The sequence below is a fragment of the Anopheles coluzzii genome, chromosome 2 (genome assembly GCF_943734685.1).
Source record: "Anopheles coluzzii chromosome 2, AcolN3, whole genome shotgun sequence".
NCBI classification, from domain to species: Eukaryota; Metazoa; Arthropoda; class Insecta; order Diptera; family Culicidae; genus Anopheles; species Anopheles coluzzii.
The window spans coordinates 34,436,526-34,452,482 of record NC_064670.1 but is presented as its reverse complement, the minus strand read 5'-3'; the positions used below and the strand labels follow the sequence as shown (position 1 = coordinate 34,452,482).

The 15,957-nt window shown below is 42.7% G+C and overlaps 1 protein-coding gene across 2 annotated transcripts in view; it reads left to right on the top strand.

The window, feature by feature from the left end:
- The window catches only part of LOC120961064 (atrial natriuretic peptide receptor 1), a 38,375-nt gene extending 25,636 nt beyond the window's left edge, over window positions 1-12,739 (top strand). For both annotated transcript variants that reach the window (XM_040384670.2, XM_049606291.1), the window contains 4 exons: window positions 3,688-3,837; window positions 3,926-4,118; window positions 9,564-9,738; window positions 10,850-12,739. In XM_040384670.2, coding sequence (XP_040240604.2) covers window positions 3,688-3,837; window positions 3,926-4,118; window positions 9,564-9,738; window positions 10,850-11,616 — 1,285 coding nt within the window. In that variant the 3' untranslated portion in view covers window positions 11,617-12,739. The remainder of the gene's footprint in view (window positions 1-3,687; window positions 3,838-3,925; window positions 4,119-9,563; window positions 9,739-10,849) is intronic.
- Window positions 12,740-15,957: the final 3,218 nt, after the last annotated feature.

Below are 15,957 nucleotides of genomic sequence, written 5' to 3'. Positions count from 1 at the left end.
ATCACGCAAGAAAAACAATTTCCCGTCCGCCGGCACAGGCTCGTTTTTCGAAACCGGCTTTATAAACATCAATTTTGCGTAAAAATAACAAAGCGAATTCGTTCCATTCTTTCACCTCTTTCAATGCCAGCTGCCAGTAGCTAGAAGAAAAAAGAAGGGGGGGGAAAAAGAGCACACAATCGCTTTCACAAGCATTTTAGGAGAATTTAAAGTGCATATGCTAAGGAAACGACGGAAGTTGAAGGGACAAATGCGTGTGTGTTACAGCATTCCGTACCGCGTTCACGCAACGGTACGCAAACGCGTGTGACGGAAGTGTACGTTCGACGGGCGTCAACAATGACGAATGATCGGATGTGAATTCGATTGCCTGTAGCGATAAAAGTAGCGATGGAAAGCAGACGTTGTTGTATTCATGATCGATGGAAATGAGTGCTGTGCAGGGGACGGGGGACAGAAGACAGAAGCTAACCGTAAAAGCTTTCCCTTGTACGGTGGGTTACCGCGTACGGGGTGGAAAGGATATTTTAAATCATGACCGAACACTTTAACGGTCATATCTCTCTCTCACGGGAACAATTTGGAATCATTCATTTGCTTCCACGGTATTTACAAATCAAGGGTCTGTATAAACATCTGTACAAAGAGGGCTAAAAAAAGTGACAAAAAATTGGGGAAAAGGGCGGATGGTTAAAATGATCAAATTAAATATAGACAGCCCAACCGCAGCCGAAAAAATAGCATTTTAAATATGGAGTTGGTAGGCGAGGGTGGAAATGACCATTTTATCTTTCAACCATTTCCATTCCTACACGGTTGAGTTTTGTAGCTAAAATTAACATGGATGAAACATTTTACGCCTAAATGTATGTACCCAACTGTCGCCCTGCATTGGTGCATTGCAATTAATGCAGTTAATGCAAAGTAATGTAGCAAATCGCCGGTCTATTGGTGCAGTTGTCAACTCGTACGACGTAACAACATGCCCGTCATGGGTTCAAGTCCCGAATAGACCGTGTCCCCATACGTAGGACTGACTATCCTGCTATGGTAGCAATAAGTCACTGAAAGCCAAGCTCACTTCACTAGTTGGGTATAGGCAGGCCTTGACCGACAGCGGTTGTTGTGTCAAAGAAGAAGAAGAAGAATGTAGCAAACAGAAATTAGATTAATTTTACAGCCGCTATAATTTGTCCTTTGGCCCTACATACGAGCTCTTTATAGATGAGAAGTTGTTGTTGAAAACCATGCAATCGCTTCACAAGCCACAAGGCTCAAATTAGTACTTTGTAATTCTATAGAGCGAGTTTACGCGTAAGATGAGGTATCATTTACTGTTGATCTTGCTGTTTACCAACTTTTTCGACCGAAATACTACTACTCGGTAGCTCCTTACCTTGTAACAGTCGTAATCTGATCTAATCTTGGCTAATCCTGACCACTAGTCAGCTTTCATGTTTGTTACTAATTCATTTACCCGTAAGCAGGACATTCAGTTCAAGAAGTCACTTTTATACCACTACTTTTGATGAAACTATACCACGGAAACTGGTTGGAGCTTTGCTCGCTTTTTTTCTAAGTTACGGCCACTTTTCTTATAATAAATCATGGATTTTGACATAGATTTGATGCTTATAGGTTATAGCTGTATGATGGACGTACTAATGCTTTGAACGCAGGGGTCTAAAACTACAGCCCTCGAGAGCCTATTATGCGACCCGCAATGATTTTATAAAAGTTGAAATAAATCGTTTATTATAGTGACTATTTTTATAGAAAATGTAATTGTTGCTTTTTTGAGACGTAGACCAAGCTTCAATAATACAAAGCTATAAAGATTTTGTCTACTCTGTTAGGCTTTTATATAAAAACGAGATTTAAACGTTCGCATTAGCTACAAGCACCGGAAAAATGGCCCTCAACATCGTTATATGCAAAGCAATGCGACCTGCGTGTTGAATAGTTTCGAGTGTCCCTTGTTCTAAAGCTATTCGTCGGTCCCGTGGACTGAAAGCCATCCTCACTAGTGATACAGGCAGGACTATCTCAATGAATTGCCATACCATTCTTGGAAACGCAGTTATGTACTTCCTCTGCAAAATACATCCTAGCTAATTTTCCCATTCATCGGCATCAGATTCAATGGCTTCCGGTTCAATTTAAAACAACGGAAGTGTAAAGTTTGCCCGACAGTATGAAAGCAACATTTTACCTTCAACTGTTTCACCGCAGTTAAACAATTTGAAACCTTGTTACAGTAACTGTTCAACAACCAACCAAGCTATTATTTGGACAAGCACAACTTTTGAAACAAAGCCACACAAACTAATTATGCCAGATCAAATCCGTTACGCATGCACCTAATTAAAGGAATTATCGTCCCGTTGACAGAGCATTGTTCAAAGCTCTTCGCCCATTAATCCCACCAGTTTTATATATTGAATTCTAACACGCCCGTAGCTACAATTTGAAAGCAACGCAAAACCAGTAACCCAACGAGCCTCCTCTGTGAACAACTGTGAATGGTGAGCTACCGATGGAGTTGGAATTGGAAATGGCTCTCTTTCCCTCTCATTGCCGAAAACCGTAGAACGTACGAGGATTCTGCTGGGTTGTTACTTTAATTAACACCAATGCCCTACCGCAACTTATTCAACCGTACCACGTACCCGGCTGCTGCTGGTTTTACGTCCGAATGCGAACGGAACGAACTGGTCCCGGGGCGGCGAGGCGGTGGGTGGAATTGGCGGATTGTCACAGACGGGATGGGTGGAACAAGTTGCTACCGTTCTACCTAATCAAATACTTCAACTGAACGGAGAGTGGACCAAAATAGCAAAGACCGTACTTAATTGGCTGTTAATAGACCGAACGGTGCGCCGGGCGAGAGAGAGAGGGAGAAAAGGGTTTCACAAACGATGGCCAGACAGTCGAACTATTAGTTCGAAATGCTGAATGAAAGGCAAACAAATGTTACACTGACTCAATGAATGGCGTGGCGACTGAGCAACTTCTTCCTCCCCAAGCGCACGAATTGAAGAAATTGTTTTAAAAACAACTCCATTCTTCATTTTTGCTGCCTTGCATTTTGAACTGCGGCCAAAAAAAGGCCAACAACAAAAGTCACAAACTTCCTTCAAGCACAATCGGCACGGGCCGGCCGACAAATAAGGAAAACTTTTACCATCATCATCATCATCGACGAATCCAATCGTTTAATTAGCAGCAGCAGTAGTAGCAGCAGCAGTAGCAACCGACAAAGCATCAACAATCTCGCTTATTTTCCACTTTTCCATTTGCCTGTTGGCAGCTGGCTCGCTGACTGGCCGGCTGGCGCTGTTTTCCTACGAAAAAAACCCTCGCCGAGAAACCGGAGCTTTTCCCCCTGCTGGCCATTTCGGTTGTGCTCGAATTAAAACCATACGCCGCTGCCAGCCTTTTGGAGCGTTTGCTGTTTTCAATATTTGTTATGTGTTTGTGTGAGTTTGCTTCCTTCCACCCATAATAGCACATTGTCTTCGAAGTGTATGAGCGCTTTTGTTTCCCATCTTTTGCCAATACTTTTACTACCACGTGCCGAACAAATGCGCACTTCTGTTCTCTCTTTGCCTCAATTATTATTTTGTCGAACAACATTCTTACTACAATGTTTCCCTGTTGCCACTTTCTCTTTGGTATTTCTTGCAGAGAAAATGAATCTGGTAACATATTAGATAATTTATTGCAACGCATGGAACAGTATGCGAACAATCTGGAGGCCCTGGTGGACGAGCGAACGCAGGACTACTTCGAGGAGAAGCGCAAATGCGAGGAACTGTTGTACCAACTGTTGCCCAAGTAAGTGCTGGTGGTGGCGGCAGGTAACGTGGAGCTGTAAGCGATTGCAATTTAATTTTACAATATATGTTTTTTGTCTTGCACACAGATCCGTAGCGGCACAGCTGATCATGGGCAAATCTGTGATAGCGGAAACGTATGATCAAGTAACTATTTATTTTAGCGATATTGTCGGCTTCACCTCGATATCGGCGCAGAGCACCCCGATGCAGGTCGTCGATCTGCTGAACGATCTCTACACCTGCTTCGATTCGATCGTGGAAAACTTTGACGTGTACAAGGTAAGTACGATTCGAATGATTGCTTTTAGACATCATGCGATATTCATACAGACATTGTGACGAAACCATACTTTGGTGACTTTTGTGGAATTATTCAGAGCAGTGGTGTCAAACTCGTTTTGATGGAATAGTTCAGTTTTAAATCTATGCCAAAATTATCCTTATTAAAAACATAACAAAACAGGTGGCAGGAAGGATGTGCCTGTACAGGCTAAAGCTAAAGGGTATAGGGTTAATTTTTCCGCTATTTTCAATTTTTTGGTTGTAATTTTTGGTCAATTGGTACCTTCTCCTTGGCCATTGCTTTCCCTCAGCGAAAATCACGAAAGACATTATCATAGCTACATGTTTTGGTTTTGATTCTCCGAATCTATTCATGTCAAATAATTTCCCGTGAATCGTTTAATATGTAGAAATAAGGAAACATGGAATTCAAATTATACTAAGCAACGCTTACATACTTACTTATCCGGCGCTACAACCGCTTTGAGGTCTTGGCCTACCTAAGTGTGTGTCCGAAATCACTCACGGTCTCGTACCTTCATCTGGCAATCCATTATTCCGGTCTTTATAACAGATGCCTCTATGCCATATTGCCACCTCAATTTGGGCCTACCACCCCTCCTCTGTCCTTGTGGACGGCCTAAAAATATCTTACGGGCTGGGTCGTCCGTTTCCATGCGTTCAACATGACCAGCATCCTTGAGCACAACTCAGTTATCATGCTATTGTCGCTGCTGACCTTTGACCCGTGATAGGTGAATTCTGGGACGACTTCAAAAGTGCGTTCACCTATCTGTACGTCACGTACCTACTGATTATTTATTGGTAGGATGATGTTGCCATCATCAGTTTAGTCTTTCCCTCGTTTATCTGCAATCCGAGGTTCTCTGCCGTCTGTTCGATTCCTTGGTAGGCAGTCTTCTACATAGGAGAGCCGCAGACCAATGATGTCTATATCATTAGCGTATGCCAGGATCTGGGTTGACTTATAGAAGGTGGTTGCCTTGAGTCAAGCCTTGAGTCAAGCCTTGAGTCTCCCTAGCGCAGACCCTTGGTGGTAGCAAAAGACCCTGAGAGTTTTCCATTCACCTTCACCTGGCAAGAGACGTTCATCATAGTCATTCTAACTAGCCTTATCAGTTTGGCCGGGATTTATAAAGAGCTCATAGCGCCGTACAGTTTTACCCTGGCTATGCTATCATCTGCGGCTTTGAAGTCAATGAAGAGATGGTGTGTGTCGTGTCTATATTCAGCCATCATCTCGATCTGGTGAAGATCTGGTGAAGATCTGATCAGTGGTCGACTAAGCAAAGCAGTTCATGATGTTTACTCATATCTTCAGTGGTGTTCGTCCTAAATCGGAAGCTTTATAATAATTATACATAAGGCTCCAGATATGAGCTAACTTTAAAGATTCCTGAAAAAATCTTTAAACCACATATATCATCTAGACACGTCGATGAGAATACTCTTCGGCTAAGCGAATGAAAAAAACAGGCCAGTATCTAAAAACACTTTGTGGCCATTTAAAAAAAACTATACAACTCTTTAAAGACCTCATACAATTCTGGGCTTTTCTTCAAACGCTTGGTTTTTCGAGATTATTAAAGATATCGGCTTGATTTTCTGCGAAGCATGGCTTAAGAATACCCTCATCAATGAAGTGATATTTCAACAGTGGCGAAGGCTGGCAGGATACGATGGTTGGGGCATGTCATGAAGATGCCGGACTCATGCCCCACCAAGAAGATGTTCGACAGCGACCCCCAGTACGGCATAAATCTTGGATGGGATGGGAGGCTGAAGCCAGGGACCGTGCACGTACCATTAAAGGCGCGCACTGTACATGAAGAGCATTACAAACAGTGAAGATTAGCCCCAATGCTAGATAAAATGGCTCTGTCTGCTTTCCCTGCTCGCTTATGATGTTCATCAAAATATCATGATAATCATTGCTTTCCGAGAAAAGCATATTGGGAACAGGTGACGTGTGCAGCATCAGCCATGATAGTCAATGCACGCAGGTAATAGATATTGCCAATACTGCTAATCAAAAGCAATATCGATTGATATTTGGGCAAATCGGTAGTTACTGGAAGGCAAGCTTCTTTCAATATTCAGCCTTCATTTTTGAGTACAATTTCAACGATGGATGCTGCGAAGGCCTTAAACATACAACATACTTTATTTTCTTGTTTCGTCTGAACTCAGTATTCTAGTTAAAGGAACATGTGCTTGCAAAGAAACAAGCAAGATTTTCCACAAATTTGGGGACTTTTTACATCAACTGCTGTCCTGTCAGATTGTTTCCCAAGTCGACTGACTGACAAACTCAACCAACACACAGAGGACCGTATCCCTAAGAATAAGAAACGGCTCGTGACAAATGTGTACCAATTCTAGGGAATGAATTACAAGTGAGCAGAAATAGAGAAAACATCCTACTGCCAACCGGCACGCATCAAAACATTCTTGCCATATCCCGCCCATGGGGGGCCTTGCCGTAGGAAAAGTGTCGCCAAACGGCAATTAATTTTCATTTCGTCAACACGTCCTCGGAAACACTTCGTAAACACGGATGTCCTTGCCTACGGCGGGGGGGGGGGGGGGAGGAAGGGACTTTAACTGAGCGTGTAGCTATAGGGCAGGGATGGCATGTGCGTCACACCCGTACTTTCATCTCCGCGATTGATGCCGCCCTCAAAAGCAATCGCAGCTGTATTCATGCAGATTTGAAAGCATTTTTTTTTTTTTGGGGGCATTGGAGTTGGTGATGGTGATGGTGGTGTAGGTTTTTTCTGGTTGTTATTGCTGGAAAATCTGCCAGCGCGCGGTCGCGAACGGTGTGTCGTTGGAAGTAATGATTCAGCTGTTGCTGCTGCTGCTGCTCGAGACACATCTGGAGAGGATTTTTAATGGCAATTTGGAAACTTTTGAACAATTCATTGTATGGTGGGAGATATGTAAGCTTTCGTGTTGGTGGTGCGTAACCGGCACGATTGTTTGAACGAATGTTAGCAATAGATCACCATCAATGGTATTTGGCACTTTTTGGCTGCTGGTGGGGGTTGGTAGTTGATGGTTTGTTCACCAGTAGTAGAATCTGTTACTGAAACGAACTAGGTACTAGATATTGGTTAAGCGACCGTGACTGGTTCACGCCTGAGACAGGTCTGGACATTCAAAGTCCTAGAAATAAGTTTAGTATCTGTAGTGAGATCGGTATCAGTTTCAGAACCGTTCTGTAGAAGTTCCGAGAACTGTATGGACTCAGGATCAATTCCAGAACCGGTATAAATTCTAGATAAGTTTCAGGATCACTACGGGATCAGAATATGTTCCAGCAGCAGCTTTGTGGGTTAAGAACCAACTCCAGAACTAATTCCTTTATAAGTCCCTAGACCGTTATGGGTTCAAAATCAGTTGTACGAATGGTATATGGAGTTTTTGAGGATCAGTACGCAGTCAGGATAGTTTCTAGAATCTATCCAAGAACGTGATAGGTTCCGAATCAGATCCCGAATGACCTACGTTCATCTAATCAACGTTCATCGGTTCTTTAGAAATCATAAAGATCTGTTGGAGCCTGCTTAACCATCTTACGCGTGAAATAAACGATCCAATCTCGTGTAAGATGTAGCACCGTTCGATTGGTACGATCGCTAGTGGAGTACGCGTCTGTTGTATGGTGGCCTTGGGCAGCACGGCCCCTAGCCCGATTGGAGTCCATTCAGCGCAAATTTACCCACTTTGCTCTACGGTCCTGGGGACTCCGGGGGGAATAAGAATGTCACTGTGCGTTACTGGCCTTAGAGACGCTCAAACAACGCAATTGCTGTCTGTCTGTTTGTTGGTGGGTTACTCGACCACCGGATCGACTCACCGGCACTTTCTGGGCTCAACCTCTACGTTCCAGCTAGATCGTTCCGTGCTAGACCGTTACTTAACGCGGAGGAGCGATGCACGTTTTTTGGCTCCTCTGATTCCTTTCTTGTTATGTGTCGTGAATTCAATGCTTCTCTGTGATCGTTACGTTCTCCTATCCGAGTATCCTACAAAAAACGTCCTAATACACCAGGTCATTCATGTCCTCCAATACACATATGAACGTGAACCGTATGACCAGATCGTTCACGAAAAGAACGTTCTACCCGTCGAAATAGAGATCGTTCTAGTCTGGCAAATAATTTTCAACATGTAATAAACTAATTCCGGTCGGTCTCGTAGTACAGTCGTCAACTCGTACGACTTAACAACATGCCCGTCATGGGTTCAATCCCCAAATAGACCGCGCCGCCATACGTAGGACTGACTATCTTGCTATGATGGGGAATCAATTAGTCACTGAAAGCCAAGCCCACAAGTGGGTATAGGCAGGCCTTGACCGACATCGGTTGTTGAGCCAAAGAAGAAGAAGAAGAAGAAGAAGAATAAAATAATTATATTCTTCTTATGAAATGAAACCATTTATCATATGTTCATCAACTGAAATGAACCAATGAATCGTGATTCACGCTCAGTTCATCTAGATTAAAGTACTAGTACGTTCACGTTCATGAAAAAGTACCGAATTGCCAAAGCCTAATCCAGAACCGAGATGGAATCAGGTGCAGTTTCAGGACCGTCATAGATTCGGGATCAATTTCAGATCCGTTATCGGTTTCGGAATCATTTCCAGTACAGGTTAAGGTTAGGATCAGTCCCAAGATCAATATGGAATCAGGATATGTTCTAGCACCGTTATAGATTAGGAATCAGTTTCTCAGTTCACTTAAGCTAAGGAAAAGTTGAGAATATCTTCATCATCCTCATCATCATCTGGGATAAGTCACATACTATAAGTCACATTCTCGAAGTTGATTTTTATAATAAAGAATACTAAATAATGTATGTGTCAGTATCAATAACTCATATGCAATTAACTTTATGGATGATTTATTAATATATATGAGTATTTTATTAATGATAAGTTACATCAGAAGTATGTTATACGAAAATCAGTTAAATTCTCTATGACTATTGCCTTAAACTTCATACGAAACCCGGCATATAGTGGCTTATAGAGTTGGATAGCAATCCTTAAATGATTGGTATAGCAAGATAGTAGATGCATGAGGAAGCATTCTAAAATATTTCTGCTTCTTCAAAGTCAGGAGACCAGTTTATAATATGATTTTTAGACATGCTTTTTACGCTGCCTTAACCTTAAAAAAAAAACATACTTTTTTTCGTTGCGCATGTGGGGTAAATAATAGAAAACACATAATTTTTGCAACAACACGATTGAACGTCCACGAAAGGTAAAAACCTATAAAACAAGACAAATCGCTCATTTTCTCTCTCACTGCGCTCCACAGCACAGCACAATACAGTTGCAACAAACGCTGCTCATCACCACCCATTCACTGACGCTTCCCATCCACCCGTTCTTCTCCTCCGCAGGTCGAAACCATCGGTGACGCTTACATGGTCGTGTCCGGGCTTCCGGTGCGGAACGGTAATCTGCACGCGCGGGAAATCTCCCGCATGGCGCTCCGGCTGCTGGCGGCCGTCTACAAGTTCACCATACGCCATCGGCCAAACGAGCAGCTACGGTTGCGGATAGGACTGCACAGCGGTAAGTGTACACAGAGGGCGGATGGGATCTTAAGACCGATTAGTAACAAGCTTTCAAGTGTGCGCAAGCTTTTAACCATTTTGAGTCGTGACGCAACGGACTGATGACACGCGGGTGCAGTGACGCGTTGATAAGAAGTTTTGGAAACACGCCAGCAGCAATCATCAGCAAGGCAGGCTGGCCTGCCGGCACTGACAGGACATTCCTTACTGTCACCGACAGTAACCATCAAAATGACGGCGTGTGTTTTATTTTTAACGTACAAAATGGTAAATTAACAGCAGCAGCCGCCACCGTCGTCACAGTTAGTAGGTGTGAAGTTGGCAACTCAAGCAGTGACGGTGACGGTGGTGGTGCTGCTGCTGATGGGATACCAACTTCCTGCGCAACAGATGGCATGTCAGCTTCCAGCACTCAGCATGGTGGCAGACAAGCCTGGCAGGAGCAAATGATTGAAGAACTTTTGAAGCAAGCGCGGAAAAAAGTCCTCTCCCTGTGCGTGTCTAATGTGTGACGGTAGATTATCTTTGTGTTGGGAGAGTTTTTTTGTAATGTTTGTTTGCTACGCTGGTGGTCTTTAATTATGTTTACGCTCAAAAGCAGCTCCTACAGGGGTTTCTAGGGGTTCTCATAGTTGTGGGACACTTTCTTGGCGCTTTTTCTTATAAGAAGTAACTTCATTTGATGGAAATTGGACTCTATAGCACCTTTGGAAAATCCTATTAGATTTGTCCAACAAGAGTGCTATTGAGTCTAATTCCCATTACATTAAGCTCATTTCAAGTAAGAAAAATCCAATAAAGTGTCCTACAGCTATGAGAACTGCTGGAAAACCCTTTAACAAGTGTGGGAAGAGATCATTCATAAGCAAGTGCTGGAGAACATTGAAGATGCTAAGTTAAATAAATAAAGTTAAATAAAAACATTTAATAACATCATTCCTAAAAGCAAAAAATCATGACTAAGCAAAAGTTTAATTACACATCCTGCCAACTCACAGCAGCGGGACGAGTTTTCCCTCCCAAAATCATATCTTCAACGCCCATTAATTGCTTGGTTTATTTTTTTTCTAATCGCTCTCTCTCCTTTTCCTCCTCCCCACTCCCAACAGGACCATGCGTGGCCGGTGTGGTCGGCTTAAAGATGCCACGGTACTGTCTGTTCGGCGACACGGTCAACACGGCCAGCCGGATGGAATCGAACGGCGAGGCGCTGAAGATACACGTCAGCCACACCACCAAACTGCTGCTCGACACCTTCGGCACGTTCGACCTGACCGAACGGGGTCTCGTGCCGATGAAGGGCAAGGGCGAGATGCTGACCTACTGGCTGAACGGCGAGCGGACCGAAGCGATCGCCGCCGCCCCGCTACCGAACGGACTGAAAGTGATGTCTCCCGCGGGGACATCGCCTGCATCGATCATGGCGAGCCGTAACGGGCCAACACTGCTTGCCACCGACAGTGTCCCCGCGTCCGATCCTCAGCAGCAGCCACTACTACTGCCAACGGCGACCAGTGCCAGTCAAGTGAACGGAACGGTCGCCTCACCACCGGCCGGCATCCTGATCAACCATCACAACCACCATCACAACAACCACAACAACAACAACAACAATAACAACAACTCACCCTGTAGCATCAACCACAACCACAGCAACAGCTCACCGAACAGCTGCCATAATCCGTCGGCACCGGCCAAAAAGCTCAACAGCGTGTCGTACAGCTTCGCGAAAGCGCCCGGCAACAGTAGTAGCAACAATAGTAACGGTGCCGCTGCCGCTGCCGCTGCTGCTGCGAGTGCGAAAGCTTCCAAACCAAAGCTCCCCGAGGTGGAGGCGTTACGTGGCGCTAGCGTTACGAAACCGTTACTTACTTGAACGATTCGAACGAACTGGCGTGGCGTGACTGTAGACTGCAAAGAGAAATAGAGAGAAGGAAAGAGACAGGGGGGGGGGCGTCTGATTAATGATTTGTGATGTTATTTTTATTCCCATTTTTTCCTCTTTTTTGTCCTTCAGGAGAAGGAACATTTTCATCCTGTAAGGGAGGCAATTATTTTGTTTTCTCACCAGAGAAAATGACACAAATAATGCAATTTAGCGTGTGTATTGTGTGTGTGTGTCGTAGCTGGAAAACATGCAGGGATATTGTATTAAGTTTGCACCGTAATGGCAAGGAAAATTGTCAATTTGCTCTCAATTTTCTTTGTGCCGGGACGAAGTATCTATCAAGGAGAGCAGGCAAAATGTGCTTAAAAAACCTTTGATTGCATCCCTTGCAACAACGACCCTTAAGCGTGTAACTGTGTAAATTGTGTGTTGTGTAGCTCACTGAATCGTGCTGTAATGATTGAAACATGGCGTGTGCGAACGGTCCCGTACCTTGGTTTCCAAGGACGCCAATACCGCCAACAACCGTTTGAACAAACAGGAGGAGAAATTCAACGTGTAAAAAGATAATAAGATAAGGTGGGAAGGGAAGGGAAGGGAAAGGAATGAACACCCCCAAAATTCGATGTGTATAAAGTGTAATCCGGTAGAACAGTTACTAAAGGCGAGAGTGATTGTAATCCTAGTTTTTTAACTAATAATTGTGTGTGAATGTCCTCCATCTATAAACGTATCGTATTAGAGTACTTGTGTAAAAGAATTGTGCCACAATTGCAAACTGTTATGCAAAACTGTTGGAGTTGCAAGACTTAAAACCGTTGTGAACTAAGGCGAAAGGACGTAAAACAAAACAAATGGAGGATCACTCTAAAATTGTATTTTATGTTTATTTTTTGTAAGTGTACATGTAATGTTACATGTAATGTAACGATGTGATGTTGATGTGAGAACGCATAGGAGAAGATGAAGAAGAAGCAAACAAATGGAAAGAGAAAAGTAGAAACCGAACAGAAAAGAAAGCAACGTGCAAAATGCCATTTGTAAAGTAGTATACTTTGTGTAACAACAACAAACAAACAAACAAATAAACAAATCGTGTATGTTAACACGAGTCAGTGTGTAAAGAACGTGCCAAGAGAGAGGGAGGGAGGGGGGAAGGATTGGAAGCGAATGATTAAACTTTTCCTTCTGAGAAGTGTAATTGATTCCACCAAACTCGAAGGGAAAAACAAAATTGTGGTTGTGTATTTGTGCGACGCGAGCCAATAAAGAGTTGTATTTATGCATTAAACAAAGGTGTATTTTAAATTTACTGTATTAACACTTTTTTTTTTAAAGAAAATTAAACATTAAAATCCGATAAAATGTCCAAATTATTCACCATGCACCAAGTGTACGCAATACGCTTCGATTGAGTGTGAAACGGTGCGCGTCGGTTAAAAAACGCGCTCGCCTGTGCAGCGCAAAATTCTACCAGGCGAGCATGCGAACGCACAGGTAGCCCCCGCACAGCGCAAAGAACAGGAGAGCGTGATCCGCAACGAGAACGGCGAAGCGACAAAACGACAGATTTGTAACAGGAGCGCATGCAGAGAAGGAGGTAGCAGCGTACCGATTCGCTGCTTGGTGCTGCAGCCGCCCCGGTACCAGCTGATTACCGTGTAGCATTTTGACCGTTTGTGTAGCAAGGTAGCATGATTCGAAGGAGGATGTTGCGTCTACTTACCCACACACACAAACACGCGCGCGAACGAATGTCATTGGTATGGATCGTTGGACACTCACCACACACTCGCATCTCTACTTGTGATATTTCATTTGCGGGCTCTCGTTGCCATGGTATCAAACCGCATTCGCGTAGCTCCTCCTTTCGGGCAAAATGGCAAAATGGCGTAGTATAGAAATACAAATGAAACAACCGAACGAACCACCGTTTTTTGTTTGTTTTGTATAATATTTATATTTTGTCTGGCTTTCAATAATGTTGTAATTATTAATTATGTTTTTTCCTTCCAAATAAGATTACTTACATGTTAGATTGGGTTTTGCTTTCTGCTTTCTGTGTTGTTGTTTTTTTTTGTTTTGTTTTGTTTGTATTTTGTAAATGCGGCCATTTTTAAACACGCATCTTCTTGTTACACACTGCACTCCTCCACTACTGCTACACTGTCTCTCTTTGTTTTTGTGCTACACACTATATAGCCACTGCTGTTCATTCCCGCCATTATACGCTTAACTATAGCTTTACCTTTACTTTAGCTGTTCTCACACTACTCTCTCCCCGAGTGGCGCTTGTTGTTTAGCGGAGCAAGTGGACTTTCTTCGTATGCTTTGCGCTGTTCTTCAATGCCTACTACTAGCAGTGGAGAGTTTTCTTCACCATTGCCCTGCAACCAAGGTTCATAGAAAAACAAAATGGTGTGCTCTTTTTTCTCCTATTGCGAACACGTGTAAGCAGTTTGCGCATTAAAATAGTGCAACATATCGTGTGTATGTGCGCGCGCGCACGTGCACAAAAGAGATCGATCGTTGGGTACACAATCATAAATTTAAACTCTAATAGCATTCGTTTGTACACCATTTGCGTTTTCGAAGCTTTTAGTCGTGTTCGAAATTAAATTTAACACATCTTACACCACACCACATTGCTCCTCTACATTAAATATATCTCAAATTTAAGTCTAATTAGCAGATAAAGAGCATTTGCGCAACTTCCGTAACACGGTGCTCTGCGCGTGCAATTATGATACTATATATATAATTTAATTTACACATGTAAAGTAGCGTAAAAGGCGAGAAACAAGTTCTACAAAAAATCTTACAATTATCATTACAATTTAAAACACCTCCGCGCTTACAGCCGCGCCATGCACGCGTGTGAAATGAACTAAAATTTGAACTATTTGTACAGAAGAAAAAACGCGATGCTGAGCGGGCTCAACGCAAAGCGTGTGGCGGCTACATTCTTTTTTTTTCAATAAGAACTTGGGACAGGTATTAAGGGTAACACAGTTCCTGGGGGAGACAGAATTATTCTCTCTTGCATTGTTACATTACGTTCCATAACAGAAGAAACAAGGGCCTACGTACATACATACACGCACACGTACGTCACATCCATCCACGTCTCTTTAAACCTTGCTAAAAAGCCCTATCCACATTCCTCCAAACTACCGCTTCTTGCATTAGGCTTTCTCTTTTTCTCTACTACGTTTGCTAATAGGGTGAGATTTATTTGTGTGTTTCACTATTGCATTTTGTGTTTCGTTTGTTTATTTTTAATGTTTTTTTTTCTTTTCCTACTTCCCTTTGCACATTACACATGCCACAACACTTTTGATCGAAACAAACTACTATTACTTGTTGTTGCTGCCTTTACCTTCCTTTAGTCAGGATGTTTCCTTTGTCCTGAGATTTATTTTGCTTGTTTGCTTGTATCCTTCACCCACTTTCTCTCGCTCTCTAAGTGCATTTCTTTGTTTTGTATGTTTTTGGGTATGTGTGTGTGTGTTTGTTTGTTTGTTTGTGTATGTTTTCCCATTTGCTATATGCTACTTTTTGCGTATTGATATTACCTGTAATTTGTTGTTTATTTGTGTTTACTTGTTATATTTTTTTATTATTATTTTGTATGGTTTTCGTTTACTTTTGTGTTGTTATTGTTTTTTTAAAAAGCTTCCTAAAGAAAGCTGGAAAGAATTATGGTTCCATGTATTCTCCCTCCGTATTAATCACCTCATCCTCCTTTTGTCGCATTATATGGGTTTCCAATTCGTTTTGTTTTTTTTTTTTTATATATAGAATAATTTTGGCATAGTTTTCTCCACCCATGCTAAACTGACTTGTTTTTTATTTTTATTTTTCGTTTCTTTCATAAGCTTAACTCCAATGTAGAGTGTAGAAAATAAACGGTTCCACCAATGCCCAATCCTATGCCAGGACGAGCTTGAGTAATGTTTGGTTGAGTGGAAAATAATCCGAAAATTGTGTGCAGTCCCCCCTATCCCCCTCCTCCGCTTCATTATCCCATTCATTTGTGCCTATCTTATATACTCATTACATTACATTACCACTACTGTCGCTCCCACCCTTTCGACGATTCGTATTTTTTAACGCTTAAAGCAAAGGAAAATGATACGAAAACGCATACAACGCAAAAGAGAACGGTTAAAATCAAACGTTTGCGTACGCTCCCAACCACGCACGTGTAACAATGAAACATACGTATATAATTGGCTACTTATGCGCTAACACTGCCTGGTTGCTCTTACACGGTTTGTTTTGGGGGCGGAAATGGGGGCAACCAAAAAAAAGGAAAGAATAAACAGA